The sequence below is a fragment of the Seriola lalandi genome, unplaced genomic scaffold, assembly GCF_002814215.2.
Source record: "Seriola lalandi dorsalis isolate HSWRI2012SDOR001 ecotype SW California unplaced genomic scaffold, Sedor1 jcf7180002054569, whole genome shotgun sequence".
Classification (NCBI taxonomy): Eukaryota; Metazoa; Chordata; class Actinopteri; order Carangiformes; family Carangidae; genus Seriola; species Seriola lalandi.
This window is the reverse complement of record NW_019525122.1, coordinates 1,061,098-1,078,539: the sequence shown is the minus strand read 5'-3', so window position 1 is coordinate 1,078,539 and position 17,442 is coordinate 1,061,098. Positions and strand designations below refer to the sequence as shown.

The 17,442-nt window shown below is 40.3% G+C and overlaps 1 protein-coding gene across 1 annotated transcript in view; it reads right to left on the bottom strand.

Moving 5' to 3' along the window:
- Positions 1-10,813: 10,813 nt before the first annotated feature.
- The window catches only part of LOC111662770 (neuronal acetylcholine receptor subunit alpha-7-like), a 33,082-nt gene continuing 26,453 nt past the window's right edge, over positions 10,814-17,442 (bottom strand). The window contains exons 6-9 of the mRNA XM_023416736.2: positions 16,707-16,901; positions 15,549-15,635; positions 13,157-13,266; positions 10,814-13,055 (exon numbers count right to left, since the gene is read on the bottom strand). Of these exons, the coding sequence (XP_023272504.1) occupies positions 12,450-13,055; positions 13,157-13,266; positions 15,549-15,635; positions 16,707-16,901 (998 nt within the window). The 3' untranslated portion in view covers positions 10,814-12,449. The remainder of the gene's footprint in view (positions 13,056-13,156; positions 13,267-15,548; positions 15,636-16,706; positions 16,902-17,442) is intronic.

Genomic DNA, 17,442 nt, shown 5'->3' with positions numbered 1-17,442 from the left:
AATGGCTTAAATTGAAAGGAAAATGAAGCTGAAGTTCCTCTGAGGCCTCTTATCCCACAAACACGAATAGGATCATGCATGATCTAACTTAATTTTCCCCCAAAGTTTTTTTTCTGTGCAACCTACTTTTAATATTTATGTTCCTGTGGCGTGTGCTTTCTAAAATGACACAAGTCACACATGACTCCAGGCATCACCAGAAGGTTCACTTTGGTGTGCTTGTGCAAGTGATGCCCCGAGTTCCACGCGCTCGGTTGTGGTGAGACTACCTCTTTGAGTGCATTTGAAAACTGCCATCCGCACTTGAATATTTAGGAGATATTCACACTTGAGGAAAAAGTGTCATTTGATATCAGACTGTGAACAGAGCTGTGATTTCAGACCAAAGACACTCAAATGATGTATCAGTGTTAACACATTGAGCAACAGTCTGAAAGTCATTCAAAACCTGAAAGTCATCCAGACAGGGGATTTATTTAAGTGGAATGGTTATAAACACATGTGTTAGACTCCTCTGACACTTGCTTGAGACCCATGGCTAAACTATGCGAAAGACAATCTGCTGACATCACTGAAGGTCATTTCACTCAGACTCAGACTCACACTCAGTTTTCTCCCCAGGCCTCTCCTGTCCTGTTCCTCTCACACCAATAAAGTGTCTTATGTCTCAGAAACTGCTTATGTACTGTTACAGTTTCTCATTAACCATCAGCCCTTGTGACCCCCATGTCTCCTATTAGTATTAAAAGGAGACAACAGGCTCCAGACAAGGCTAATTTATGGTCTGGACCTGCCCTGCATCACTCATCTTGTAGCTGTTCAGACCAAGAGAAGGATAGAAGACGACAGGCCAATTTCTGATATCTACTGTTGGCAGAGATGGATCACATGAAAAGATTAACAGCTTTCAGGTGGAAGCTTTCACTCGTCTCTTATCGTAGTCTGTCGGTACATTGATGGACAAATCAATAGGATTTTATGCCTGTTGTGAGTTGGAAGAGGAGTTTGGGGAGGCTTGGCACTGTGTCTTTACTCTCCTGAGGCAGATGAAACCTGTCATGACTCACACAAACACACACACACACACACACACACACACACACACACACACATAGCCAGAGAAAAGAGACTTAGTTGTAAAGCAAGCAAGAGGAGTGGTGAGGTTGTGGGTCAAGTGAAAAAAAAAAGAAGAGGATTGGTGAACCCCAGTGAAATACACGTCAGTTATGAAGCTTAACTTCCATGTGGGTTGATAGTACTGTGAATTAAAGAGCAGTGGCAACAGGGTTGAGACATCCCTTATCTGAACAGTGGACCTCACTGGGATCCAGGAATTTGCAGCAATTTATAAGGGGATTTTTCAGACAAATTTCAGTGCCTAATTCAGTAAATAAATAAATAAATAAAAAATAGATAAATAAAAAGTAATTATATAATAATACATTAATAACAATGGCTGGACTCTGGACTGAGGTGCTTTATATTAATGGTGGTTTGCAGTGTATCCAAAGGTGTTTTTCTTCAAAATTATGTGTGAAGCATTTGAAACGTGATTATTATTATTATTATTATTATTATTATTACAAAGTGATAACCATTTGCAACACAATGATATTCACATACCTTCTCTTAAACTGACAATAGCAATTTGACTTTATTCCTGTTATTTACTATATATATTCTGTGATGTAAATCTGCTCCATCTTTGTATCTGCACACAGTCTCCAGACGTGGTACATTCAGAGTCGACCCACACAGCTCGAGGAGAGATAATAAATGGAGTTTTTGGAAGAAGTGCTTCTCATCTTTTATGCCTCCTCTGGGTGTTCAGGCAAAACTTGCCCAATTCAATTTAACACAACTCTGAGTTTTGACAGACAACTCTTCCATTCCCTCACATTTGCAGGGGAGAGGAGAGGAATGGCCCAAAAAATGTTAACTGGGAAAACACAATTGTTCTGCCCTAAATTGTGTGTTCAGCGTCTCCTCTTTATTGTGCGGTGATCAAGCTCATCAAACTTTGCTGAAGATCTGTGCACAGTTCGCCTTGACTGTGACTTCAAATCCAAAGCTGATACAAAACCTCACTCCAGATCTTCAACAGTGCATATTATTTGGATGTGAGGGCAGAAGATGGGAAACTGTGACTACTGATGTAGTGTTAAGTAGAGATAAGATATCAGAAATCAAGATAAGAAGCAAGAACAAGAGAGAAATTATGACTTTCTAGGAAACAGCTGCTGCTGCTGCTACTGCTGTTGTTTTTAATACAAAATGCTAATATTTCTTCAGTATTTGAGAAAACTTGCAAGATGAACAGACATCGTCATATGAATAAGAAATATGTTTTAGAAAAAAGACCTACAACACAACTAAATGTGTGTGTGTTATGCATTTCTAAGCACAGTTTTGTATTTCCAGTGCAGCTACAATTAATAGGAAAATGAACAGTAAACTTAAATCCCTGAGAGGGAAGGAATCAGGGCTTCTTTCCTTCGTCGCCATTATGACCCAGTGTTCAACACTTACATACCATTAGAAAAATGGATCTCTCCTTTACCACACAGTATAGTAACGAAATGTGTTTTGAATAGAGGGTGCTGCCATGATCATAAGAGCCCTCTGATGTTCAAATTTATTGTGAGGCACGTACCTACAGTAATAGGTCAGACATAAACCTATTCATTAAAATCAACATTTGTGTTGGAGAATATGTCTGGAAAATGAGATAATTGATTTAGTAGAATCTGGCAAAGAAAAGAAATTAAAAAAAGCACATTACACTTGATTACAAAATTACTGGGAATAATAAAATGTAGCGACTGTTATACTGATTATATCAGAAAGTCTATTTTGGGATGGCTTTTTCCTTTAACTAATGCTTTATTTACACAGAAGGGATGCACTCCCACTTTGTGACTCATTGAAGAGAATGCAGACGGGCAGAAGGGCTGAATTCTAACCAAGCAGACACATATGGGACATTAGCGAATGGTCAGACACATGGACGAGACCATTATCGTCCCCCGTTAACACTGTGTCAGTTCCTGTTAAAAATGTGAACATGCATGTGTGCAAGTCTACGTACGCACACACTGTTGTGTTAATGCATCTACACAGTCATTTCCCTTCTCCAGCAAAGTGTGTGTGGCAATGTGTGTGTGTGTGTGTGTGTGTGTGTGTGTGTGTGTGTGTGTGTGTGTTTGTGTGTGGAATAAGGATGCTTTGTGAGCATTTGCAGCTGGGGTCATTTGCATTAATTTGGCTTGATGGAATTTCACATGTTACACAGCAGCTACTTCTCCCCTATCTGCGAAATGGAATCCTTAGAGACTCTACATCAAAGATAAAACATGCAGTCAGTCACACAGCTGAGACACACAGAGCAAAAATAAAATATGGTCATAGACAAACAGTGCATGAGATTTTGGTGAATATGCATGTGCACAGGCAACATAGTAGAGGTCAGGGACGTATTATCGTAGCAGGTAAATGGTGTGCTGCAGCTTCATCTGTCCAATAAATAAAAATATCAGTATTAAATGTCAGGTTTTGTTGTCAGTCTCTGAAATATGTGATGAGTAAAAAGATGTATCATCCAGGGAGCCTTTACAAAGAAAAATGATCAAATTAACTAAAAAAAAAAAATGTGCTGAATGACATGAATTTTCTTCTGAAGGCGTTTTATTAGATTAGGTATCATTAACTGAATCATGTTCCTAATACTCATCACCTCCAAGGGCAATAATATCAATCCATGTAATATCCAAATATCCTAATACACAAGGTTTGTTTAACAGATTTCTGCAATGTGACATTTTGTAACTTGTAATTTTGTAATTTGTAACATCTTTGGGTTGTTGTAAGCAATCTTTCAAAATGTACGAGATGAATAAATTTAGCAATTGGTGGGGAAGCATGATGCAAGATGGGTACAACAGAAAAGTCAATTTGCACATCCTAAATCTGATCAGGGAGCTGGTAGACCTGTCACAGCAGCTGTCACATAATGCATCATGAAGATAAAAGTCACAACACTGACTCTCAGATAAAGGCGTGGCAGCAGCCAAAGGAACTCTAAATAGCAGCCGATGAGCCTGTGAGAGTAAGAACGAGTAACACGCTTGATATCTGCCGACAGAGGAGCTAGAAACTCCCAGAGGACTAGAACCCAAGTTCAACAGAACTGCTGCGCCTGCTTGTTGGGCCTCAAAGCTCGGTGAAAACATACTGATACACCGCATCTCCACATGGCAGGAGCTCTTTCATGACCTCTCAGTCAACCAGTTTGCGAAGTGTTTCAGATTAGACTGTTCCAGACTCATAATCCAAATGCACATTCACTCAGATTACTTCATGCCTGCGGATTACAGGTCATGCATCATCTCATATTTGCTGCAGAAAGAGAGACAGAAAGAGAGATTCATGCCTGTGCTGATTGTGTTTGTTTGCGTATCCTTTGTTTGTTTCCTAGGTATTTTGTGTGTTTTTGGCATTTATGGCTGGCTGTGCACTTCGAGGCACCGTATGTTGTGCACGTTCCCTGCTTATGTTGTTGTAGTTTGTTTATTATATTTATTTAATTTCACAAAAAGAAAAAAAAAAAAGTTCAGTTCAGTGTGACCTGCAGCCTGTCCTCTGAGCACACTGGAACTAATGGCTTTAATATTCGATGGAGGATTGTCTAATCGCTCTGATGTGTTTCTTTTTTGGCATCATTCCCATCTTAAACATCAAAAGCTTCCATCTGCTTTGTTTTTTTCTCTGTTTTCACCATGATTAGGTTTTAAATTATGCTTGCATCTAGGTTGTAATAACTATTTCAGAAGTCTGCTTTCTCTTACGCGTGTCCTTGAAAACATAGCAAGATCACCACTTGGGAGACTCTATTGTAAGTATTTGTGAATGCTGTGCTCATTTGTTTGTGTGTGCCATGAATATGAATATCATTTGACTCATTTAAATGCCGCCATATCTCTTCAGGGGGATTTACACATCTCACATATAAAGCTCATGTTTTGGCTCAAAGAGTGGGGAGAGTTCTGCCCTGTCAGGAAAACTATTGAGGAGAGTGAGAGGAGACTGATGGATGACAAGGACTCCCTGCCCAGCCAACCCCGGTGCCGCTCTCTCATTTGGCGATGCGTCACATTAGCATTCAGGCCGTCCCCTTTTTTCACCACCCACTGAAATGAATCAGAGCTTATTACAGTAATGAAAGTGCCACGACAGAATTAATCAAATAATGCATTAATGAATTACTGAAACGTGACAGCACAGCGACGACAGAAGAATAGAAGACAAAAAAGAAAACAAAGTGGAGAGGACAAGAGAGCTCAGTAAAAGAAAGTACAGCGGGATGGTGTTTGAAGGTGAGAGACTGTTTGGACCTGAGGACCAGACAGGTGGCCTGGCAACATGCAGGGCAAGGAGGGGAGAGACGATCATCTGGTGTGGCAGCAGCGTCCAGCAGGGCTGTTTCTCAACTCCGACCCCCAGGGGATTGTGGGAGTGGTGGATTGATAGGGCCTGGAATGAGACAATGTGAAGAGGGAGAGAGAGATCTGCTGCGGAGCTGACGTGCTTCTGTTCATTTTGAAGAAGCAATACAACAACCCACCCACAATCCACCAGCCACACACACACACACACACACACACACACACACACACACACACACACACACACACACACACACACAGTGAAAGCTTCATTTTTCTTTTAACTAATAATGCTGGCCCAGCAGTTCAGCAGGCAGAGGTCGACGCCATATTGGATGGTAATAAGATTGAGCTTCAACCCATAACTTTTTTATTGAATTCATTACTTTTCAGCCCTTTCCTCACTCTGCCCTATAGCCCCCCTTGACTTGTTTGTTGTTTGGGTTTCCAAATAATTTATCCACAGTATATAATCTATTGTAGTTGCATTATTAACCATTACAGATTAGATTTTAATCTGTATTCTGAGAACACAAAAAAAACAAAAGAAAAAAACAAAAGAAAAGCATCTGTGTTTTTGGTTCATAACTTTCTGATTCCCTGTGAAGTGTACATCAGCAGCACACTGAGCTCAGCAGCCTGACCGTTTGACACTCTCTGAACATGCAATCTGGTCTTTCTTAGGTCCCCGCTGAGCACAGTGTGCGTGAATGTGTTTATGTTGATGCCGTACAAGTGTGTTTGTGATTATATGTCAGTGTGTGTTTGTGCTGAAGTTTTGTAAAAGTGTGTATGTGTGTTTGCAAGACACCCAACTTCCCAGTCTCGCACCTGCCATGTTGCCACTCAGGTTCGGTATCTACAGCCTGACATGAGAACATCAACAACACTTGTTTACATGTGTGTCATCTCAGAAGCGGCTTGACTGTTAAGGTCTGGATGAATAGTGGAAGTACTTTAAGATTAGCAGCGGAGTCTGGCAGCTGAGATGTTTTTCCTCACAGGGGGGTTGGCTATGTATACCAGGCCGTGTTGATGAGACTGGGGTTACACACATCTGTTCCAACGGTTTATCCTCCCCAAGACTGTTTTCTAATTTTCATAATGATAGACATTATAAAAGACATGTTAAATATAGGGGAGAGTGTGGGGAAGGGCCAAAAACGTTCTGGAGACCACAGGAAACCCTTTCAGGAAAAAGAGAAACCATTTGCATCTTTTTACAGCAGCATAAATAAAGACCATTTGCCTCCAGGACTTCTCTGTATTTTGTTGCATCATTTTAGCATCTACTTTCACAAATCTTCCAGGGCTGGCCTGATGCTGCCACCGTAAGACTTCATGGTAATGGTGCATTTCTTGTTATGTTTGTGTTGGGGAACGTAACATGATGTTTGTTTTGTCTCGTTATGTATTTGAATACATAGTTTATTTTGTGTTTTAGTCATGTGCTCACTGACTCTCTTCATAGCACCATTGTACTCTGACCCAAGATGACCTCAGAGGGACATAAGAGCGAACAGATTTGTAATTAAACTGTGCGCAATGTGGTGAGTGATTGCTACATATTCCCCAAATCCTTTTGGAGTATTTACAAGGATAAAACTGAGTTGGAAGATCAGAGTTTTCCCTATTGACACAAAACTGTTTTTTGCAGGTTCGCTACAGCTGTACATAATCGATGCAGTACATGTTCTTACACCCTAAACACTATCCTGACTTTCACTTTCTACTATAGCAGTTTTTTTATCAACCAGAAAATGCTGGCTCTTACAAACGAGTCTGACAGACTTCGACTGGATTTGTTTATTGTTTGTCTATCCAAAACGAGATTACCTGCAAATGTGAAAGATCATTAATATTTCTCAAATAGTACTATTTGCTCTATTTGTCTGTGTATATTGCACTGAGTTGGTGTTGCACTGTGCTGACATACAGTAGAATACTTCATGCATTAATAACAGTTAACATTTTGTAACCCTGAGGCCTGTAACGTGTCACAAAAAAAACAAACAAAAGCAAAACTTTGTGTTTAGCTGTATGTATTTTTCCTACCACACTTCCTCATATGACATCATTGCCCTTATAATTTGGTCAGACTTAGCTTTGAGCAGTTACTCGCTATGACTCAGTCTCATCAGAGTAAGGTAAGGTAAGGTAAGAGCAGTTAGACAGCACGAGTTCAACTTCTTGCCAGTGGGAGATGAGTGTGCCTGCTGCGTGTTTGGGTGTGATTCTGTTTCATTTCAGGTTCTGGCTGGAGCTGGGCAGTTTGGGCGTCCTTGACTCTTCCTGCTCCCAATCATAGTTGTTGTTTATGTGTACCAAGACAGCACTGACTTTCTTTCACCTTGTTTAGTTCCATTGATAATGACAATAATAAATGTCATTGACTGTGTGATTTTATATCACCATGTGTAGTTTAATGAAGACCCTGATCCTGAATCAGATTCTAACTCCAGCTTTCTTCGTGTCCTATGTATGTATCTAGTTGGCTGTAGTATATAATCTTCAGTGAATAGACACTTCCTTAGTGTGTTTTTCTTCTATACACACACACACACACACACACACACACACACACACACACACACACACACACACACACACACACACCACTCAGTCTCCAAAACCTTAAGGGTGTAGCTAAGGTAAGCAGAACAAAACAGAGGAGGGCCTGTCTTGCAGAAATAGAGAGAGGGATTAACCTTTAACACACAATATAGAGAGGCTGCTTGTCTTTCAGCCAACATACTTTGAGATCCTTCGGGCATCAAGTATACACACACACAAACACACACACACTCACACACACACAAAACAAACTTCCCCTACTATATTTATGAGGATAAACCTACATTCACCTTCATGGTTTAATCTGCTTGTAATTCTAAACTTGTTCCTTTAAAAAATAGAGTTGAACATAGCACACACACAACACACACACGCATACACACAGAGACACATCAACACATGGATTGTAAGAGCTCAACCTTTATTGTGAACCTACTCTCTCTACCCTTAACCTACAAGCTTGTATCAGGGATTCTCAGTTCATCCTCAGTTATGTAATATTCTTTACATGTGGCCCACTGACTGATTGCAGCCCCAAACCCTTTAGTCCAAACTCTCAAACTACTTTTTTTTTAAACTATTCATCTGAATGACTGTAAGGGAATCATAACATCATATTTACTGTTGGCGTTTGTTGACTTCTTTGCTCTCTCATGACCAGTACTTGTGGGCCATGAAAATGACTGAATAGTTAACACAGCCTCCTTGTTCCACTTCTGAATTCAAAGTGACATCGCAGTTTAATGGGGCAAATGCATTAGGATACTGTTGCATAACCAGTGCAGCTGCTCATCTATTTACAGTATGATTAGTCCAAATCACAACTGCTATAACTGTTAACCAAAGTGCGATTATACAGTTTGATCTTTCATAGATCTACGAGTGAATCTCTTTTTAAAAAGCTTATTCAAAGTGCTGCGTATTCCTCCGCCCACGGGCTGCATTACTTCCATCTGCCTTCGTCATGGACTGTTTCACTCATTTTTATTCCCATGCCCTTTTAATAAATGATTAGAATACTGAGACAGCAGGAGGCATAAGTCAGCACTTTAGTGTCCCTGTGTGTTACACATGCAGAGTTTATACACAATTTTAGACATCCCATTTATCAGTAATAAACAGTGCACATACATTTGACGGTCCCCAGTGGTGAGTACTTATACCTCAGTAAAGTATCTAATGCTCAGCTAAATCAAACACCCCTGAGTGTTTTTCTTTATGCATTTTCCAAAAAAAGACAAAATATAACTTTGATCTTTTTTTTTTTTTTTAAATGAGCAAATAAACATTCCTATTACCAGGAATTATCAGGAAATGAGTGACAATAGTCAAATGAAGCCAATTTAAGAAGTGATGCTCTTGCAGGTATATTCAGTCTTAGCCTGTAAAGCAAAATGTTTATTTAGGATGTTAATTCCACACTTTAAAGTAAAACTGCTTTGCTGCTAAATGTAACTGTAACCCATATATTTCCATGCCTTTTTGTCACACAAACCTTGAACAAGCAGATAGTGAATAAAGCTCTATTTTGTAAAATACTATGAATTTGAGACTCAAGCTGATGCCAAAATAATGGAGTTTCAACTTGTATTGGTAGAGGTTTTACACTAATTTTGAGATCTTTTCATGACTGAATTCAGAAAAAAAAATTGTATTGTGCAAGGGCAAAGCTGATTGGTTTTTGATAGTCCTTGAGTGTGTAGACTTACTAAAATAAAACTTTATCTATTAAAAAAATAAATACACTAACCACTCCACCTGAAATGAGGGCCCGATCTTACTGAATGGAGTTCATCCACAAAACATCAAACAATTGGAAGTAGAGAGGAATGCTTTGTTGTTTGCACAAGAAAGAAATCAGAGCATATTTCCTAGACCACAGAAGGAAAACATGCCCCACATATTTTGGTTTGCCTGTTTTCTTTTTGGCCTATTTCAGCTCAGATTTCTATTTGATTTCCGCTCCAATTCAATGTTTTATTTCCCTTCCTTAGACCAAACACAATTTTCTACCTCTATCTGCTAAGCTTAAATAAAGGGAATTTGGACATTTTTATGTAAAACTGAAAACATTGTACTTGCATTGTCCTAATGATATTCTTTGATTGTTTGAGCTGTCCAAAAGGCTTGAGATTCATGGTTTAGACTCACAGTTGAGACTGAATTCGTTGCTTTCTTTTTTGCCTCTCTGTCATGGTTAGCACACCCCGGCCCATGAAAATACTGTGAATATTTCAAAGTGATAAAAGCTGGAGACAAAAACACCAGATGCCGTAAAGTATCACTAATCTTCCTAATTATCAGTGAGGATGCTGACATTGTTTTTATTGATGTGCTCATCGTTACATATGCCACTCTTTTGCTATTAATAAGACTGAGTCGCAACCATTTAAACTGTTTATTCCAGTTTCCATTGTATTATCCTCATTAACAGAGCCTTTAAATTTTGCACTGAAGACATCTGGCCGATTTGTTTCCTTCCAATTTGGCAGCTTGCAGTAAAGCAGCGTGCACTCTGACTGAACTTGTAACTTGTGGATGGAGTTTAACAGGCTTGAAACTACTGAAGTTATCCCAGTAAGTTACGCTTATTGGGATTTAGATTTTGTTTGGGATAATGCTCTGAATGCCACAACTTACCACAGTTCAATTTCAATTTATTCACCACAGTGAACTTATAATCCGGCTTAGCTGTTATTGTACTATACGATATATAGTTTCTATGGCGACTCTTCCAGATGACAAGCAACACACCTCTGGTCTCTTCCCAGACTGTACCAAGCATTCCCCAGAGCCTGTTATACAGAGAATAAATAGACTTTTATTAACATAGAGCCAAAAACTGACACTTGGAATGAGAAAGAGAAAAAGAGACCAATAACTGTAGCTACAACAAAGAGGTGGCTGGGAGGTGGAGGAGGAATTTAACACATTAATGCCTTTGTTGTATGAATCAGTCACTCGGCTCCCTCTACAAAACACAGGCAAAACTTACTGACGCTAGGGCCTTTTATAAATCTACAGTTTATTCTCCAGTGATATGGTGTCAGATGGAGTTGAGAAGTTTTCCTCTTGCAGTCAAGTCTCTTTCCACTGTCTGTGGTGTCAGAGGTTCAAAAGTCACATCGCTCTTCATCTTCAGTGACCATTTATATACAGTAAAGAGCAACAAGTCCAACTTCACGTTCATCTTTTAGGGGTACATAAATATAAGTTATTTTACAGCAGCGAGACAATTTCTTTTTCAAAACTATTGCAACTACTTGACCTGTTTCCTTCGGATAAATGAATGACTTGTATGCGAAGTGTCAGATCACCTGGTTAAAAGATGTACTCTACAGTTAAAAGACACCTGTTCTGGTTGTGTTACTGGTCAACACCAGTACATGCCAGTCAGCACAGCGCTGCTTGATACAATATACTGGATGTTTCATTACTACACCGCCCCAAACTGTTGACTACTGGCGACATTAAACAGGCAAGACAAAGCGAAAAGTTATCCTAAATGAACATTTTTATACTGACAGATAAAGAAAATGCCTGTACACAAGTGTCAAAGCAATGAAGTTGTGTCCAGTGCTATGATGATCAAAGTGAAAACGAAAAACAATAAAATTCACAGTGAAACATCTCATTTTAGTATCTAACCTAACATCATTACAGGGATGGTACATCGTCAGAGAAAAGTCTGTGTGACTTCCTTATCAAGAGTTCATGAAGTGAACAGTCGGTGTATGAGCTCAGACTGACGTGATATTTATACATGTGCATGTGTGGATTTGTACATACAGGACAACAACAGTTGAGCTGACTGAAATGAACTAGAGAGGAGGCAGTGAGTTGGACTGTGGTGCTGCATGTGTCATTGTGCAGTAAATTAAGCTGTTATTTTAAATGACTGGTGCAGATACAATGATGATATTTAAAGACAACCATATTATCTTTTCCTTATTGATATCTTGATCAATGTAAAAAAGAAAATCTATACAGTGCAATGCTCTACTGCCCCAGGTGACCTTCATTGTTTAGTCTGCATGACCAACCTCTTTTGCTCTTCTAGATATTAGAATAATTACTATATATATGTTTCTTTTCTCAATTTGAAATTTGCTAATGAAACATAGTGATGTATCTTTGTAATTACTTGCTGATCAATCGCAAATGTTTTGTTTCCTGATTGGTTCAATTGACTACACGATTCAGCTGCTAGGCAGAATTGCAAGGCTCTATATCTTTGCACTAAGTTTTTGGAGATATTACCGTTTTTCCTCATAAAACACTGTGTGGCTCACCTCCTATCCAATGGGGTGTCCACACTGTAGGTTGGGGACCACATACAGCACTGCACTCTTTCCTTTCCCCCTCCACTTTCTCTCTTAACCTCTTTTTTATTTTACACATTCTTCCTTCCCTCCCTCCTGCTACTGCAACCAGCTATGTGAAGTCCTTGGAAACAGCCTCGATGAAGTTGGGTGCTGACATGAGAATGGTGAAGGTGCAAATGATGGAGAAGAGAGAGAAGGCCACCAGGCACAGCCGGTCCACCACCGCCGCTGCAAACTTCCACTCGCTGCAGATGGCCTCAGCCTTGTCCTGGTCCCGGAACCGCTGGGCTATGTAGGACACTTCCTCCAGGATGCGCTGGATCTCTGGTGGGGGGATGCCAACTCCCATCCCCAGCCCTCCGACGCCACTGCCTACTCCTCCAGGTGGCTCAGCATCATCACTAGGGGAGCTGTGGGCACGACCGCCTAGCGCTACCCCGGAGTCGCTAGATGGCGGGCAGTGTGGGCTCTCTATAGGGTGATAACTACCAAAGTAGAGGCTCATGGAACCATTGGAGGTGCCTGTGGGGCACGGGGGGCAGGATGTCTGTGAGAGGGGCACAGACAGGCTTGGTACTGTGCCCATCTCTATGGAGCTGGTGCTGGAGTGGTGCTGGGAGGCAGGACGGTACTTGTAACCAGTCCGCTTGCGCTCATCTCCAGGTTGTTTCATACGGAGAAACCAGGCACACCAGTTCAACAGAACCACTCGAACCTGAAGGGGGAGAGAGATTAATACAAAAACAGACATTTGTGCTAAGTGTTATCTGTGACAATAGTGATTAATATGTGATTAAATCGATTTCAGTCACTCACCCACTTGGGCATCTTGCCTCCCTGAGGGTCATGATGGTGAAACTGCAGGACGATAACAGTCACCACTACAGACATTCCCACAATCATCATGGTGCTGGCAAAGTACTGGGCTGCCAAGTACACACACACAGAAAAAAAAATCAACACGCTTTTAGTTTTATTTTCAGTTATAAATAAGGTCAAGGATTTTATTACTTGTTGAATGTTTTTCCCTTTTCAGCCCACTTGAACTACCCAATGGTCACATTTAATAAACATGTACTAACAGGTAAAACATTAAGCTTGAATTTAGTCCAAAAAATAGGTTGATTTCACACTCATACATGAAAGGAAAGCAAGTCTGATCAATCTGTGCAATAAGTTACATTGCCAAGGGGGAAGGATGCACACTTGAACTCAGACTGGGGAAATAAAAATCTGTGCAGAAATTGTGACAAAACAGAGAATAGGGGTAAACAAACCAAAAAACAGTAGAGGAGTGGGAGATTAGTGTTGGTTCTGGAGGGATGTTTTCACCCATATGAGGGAACAGCAGGGGAGCACTAAATGAACACTCTACTCTCAACCAGCATGTACACACACACACACACACACACACACACACACACACACACATACACACACACACACACACACACACACACAAGGTATATCTGAGGGCCTGCCCTCCTTTCTCTTGTTTGCAAGTGACTGCTAACAAAGAAAAGCTAACAGCTAAACACGACTACAGTCACTGCAGTGCCAGCAAAGTCAAACTTCATGTCACCTAGTGAGGTCAGGGATTATGACCTTATTTGTCAGGTCTTGGAGATAAAGATGGGAGGGAAGAGGTAAGCAACAAAACCAAGAGGAGAGGGTTAGAGGAGAGGTGGAGCAGAGGAAAATAAAACAAAGATATGGGGAAAGAGATGAGGGGAGAAATAAGAGGCAGGATATTGAAAATGGTGTTAAAGGATGTGTTTAATGAGAGTTGGAAGGACATTAGCTGTGTCCTGACTGCTTTATGGTCAATCACTAATGACATTGGCTGTCTTTATGGATACAGCACTAGAAGAAGGCTGTCTGCAGATATGATGTATAATAATTCAAAAAATAATTGTGAGGCTTTCAGTCACAAACCACATTGTTGTTCATGGCTGAAATAACTGAAGTAAAATGAACTGAGCCACGTGGTGTTGAACCAGATAAGATAAGTCAAAATAAATGAACTTAAATGAAATGAACACACTTAAAGTATCTGGTGATTAGAGGCTTATGATAAAAGACATATGGTTTGAGTCTAGCAGCAGTGTTGATCATTTGCTTTATATATTTACAGTTGAGTTCAAGCAGCTACAATAACTCACATCCACATTCATCCACTGTGTTGTAAAGGGACATGAGTCATTTTAACAAGGCTACTAAAAGCGTCCCAGGTGGCCTTGTGTTCAGGTCATGGGAAATAAAAAAAATCACAGTCAAGCTTCTCAGTGAGGGCAAATAGCAACCGTGTTCAGCATGACCAAACACTACTTACATCTACTCATACACATCAACTCATATAATAATACAGTTGATATTTCACTTTGACTGGTTGGAATTGATATAACACAAAACAGGGCTTCAGATATAAAGCATGTAAGCGCATTCTCTCACACATTGGAGACAAAAAGTCACATTTCTTTTTGTGCCCTGATGACAGCTGATTTAAAGAGTGTTAACCCTCCTTAACCCTCCTTACATTTCCCTCTTCATTTCCTCCACAAGGCCTCTGGAGTCTTTCTCTCTGAGAACATTAGGCCCAAAGGTTTGTCATCCCTTCCCCTCTATCTTGGCCGCTTCATCCATTATTACCTCTTCTATGCTCCTTTCCTTTCCAGCCTGCCCCCATTGGAGAATCAGACATTTCACAGCCTATTAATGGTGCTGACAGCTTTAGCTCTGGCCACCCAATTTACTCAATCCATTCAGGGGAATGATGTATGGACGCCCTCAGGCTACTCAGTCCAAAGTCAAACCAGACCCAAAGATGAGTTTTTATTTATTATGTTTTCAGGAGACCGTATACAGTATTTATAGAGATAATGCAATTGCGTACATTGAAAACAATCAATAATTAATACATGTTTTTATATTTATGGTGTTTACTGGAAGTGCGAGAAATACTCAGATGGTCAGAAATGTCTGTGTGTTAATAGACTAAATCGATATGACATTCACTTTATTTTGACTGATTTGTAAGGAGACTTTTTCCCTGTTTAGTCAAGTTTTTTGTAAAGATGCAAACATGCACAAGCAGGTGAGGTGTTGCTTCTCTTCAATAATGCATGTCTGTCTGGACATTCTTTCCATCTGCATCTGCATGACTCGCCAATGTTACATATACTCACACACACGTATAAATATAACCCACCGATGAGAGGAACAGAGTCGGACGTGGCAGGCATGATCTCTGCTACCAGAAGCATGAAGACAGTTAGCGAAAGCAGCACGGTGATGCCTTGAGGCCGTGATCGAGAGAGACACACACAGGGAGAGAGAGACAGAGAACATGAGCATATACGTACATAATGATGTGATCAGGGTCACTGGTGTGTGAAATTATTCCTGTAATTACTTGTCTATGTAATCAGTTATGTTACCACGACTACGACCATTTGTCAGCTGCTGGCTCATCCGACGTGTCCAAAGTAGGTTCCAGAAATTCCTCAAACACTCTGACTTTGTAACTGGTGGCTGCTCATCCACAGATGGCTATTCATCAAAAGTCACTGGCACTGATATTATTCCAACATGGATTTAGTGGCAAGCCTCTTATTTTTAAAATTCAATTATTCCAAGCCGATGTGACATGCATGTATTCATGACTTGCTTTCTGATTCATAAGTGTATGTAGAGAAATATGCATGCACAAATCTACAAGTGTGCTTTAACGTGTTTATACATTGGTGTACAGTTGTGACTGTATTTCAGCTTGAAGCCCCTGATAACATCTTTTTGTATATTGCTCCCGGTGTTTATTTCCAGATTCACTGTATTTAAAAACTGTAAAAAATAAATAAATAAAAAAATATATATCTTTCCTTCCCTTCTTTCTGTCTTTCTTAGATATATAAATAACACATTTTTTAAGTTACTTCAGCACTCATTTCATCACATAGCCAAACTGACACTGGACTTTTGAGGCTAATATGGAATTTAAAAAGTCTCATAACTAAATATTGGCCAATAGTATTGTTTTTTTAAACATAAATACAAAATGTAAATTAAGAGGCTTGATACCTATCCCTCAGATTCTTTTTATTGTGACCAAGATACACACAGAACGACATTTTACAGTGTAAAACTCACTTGTCAGAGCTCTCTGATGTACAAATGATGTAATTGTGATGCTGTTTATTGTCTCTAAATTATCTCAGACCTACTTTGGTATTTCTGTACTGCAATTTCCTGTTATTTATAAGCCGATAAATAAATGCCAATATATCTGTAGTAAGCATATATCAGTCAATATACTGGTCTAGCTCTACAAAGAATATCTGTGTTTGTGTGTTCAGCAGCCTCCTCTCACCCAGAGAAATCTTTTCCCCAGAGTCCGCAGGCAGCAGGAAAACCAGCAGGGCCAAGCCAGAGATCAGCACACACGGAATAAGCAGATTGAGTCCATAATAAAGAGTCCTGCGACGCATGGTGACCGTAAACGTCACATCAGGGTAGGGCTCCTTGCAGCACTCGTAGTACAACTCATTACGCTTAGCGGGCACACCTGAGGGAGAGGCAAACACCACAACTTGTTGCACTGGAGTGAATCTAAGTCAGACCAGGCTTTGAACTTTGCCTTCATTTGAACTTTGTATCATCAGTAAAAATGTTCAGTGAGCCAAAAAACAGGAGGAAAAAAAACAGCTGAATCATTTTCTGATATTTGGTAGTTGAACTATTTCACCTTGAACTCCAACTCTAGGGATATGGAGTGCTGCCCTCGCATATGGCCTGGCTACACGCCTGCCAATGTGTCAAACATTTCCTATTGCATGCCATCTGGTGCTGTCTGACACCCATTTCCAGCTAACCATCACCCCAGGGCCACAGGCACCGGGATCTGCTCTTTCTCTGTCCCAGCTGGAAACACCCCGCTAGAGAGGTCTTCCAAAAATCTTTCCACTTTCCAGATTATCCTTCTAAAACCATCCAAATGATTTCCCACAGGGAAAACCATTTATATAACAGTGATTCATTCGACTTAATTTTCAACACAAGAAGTTGGCAAGGCCTGATCCAAGTGTAACGGGGGGGGGGGGGGGGGG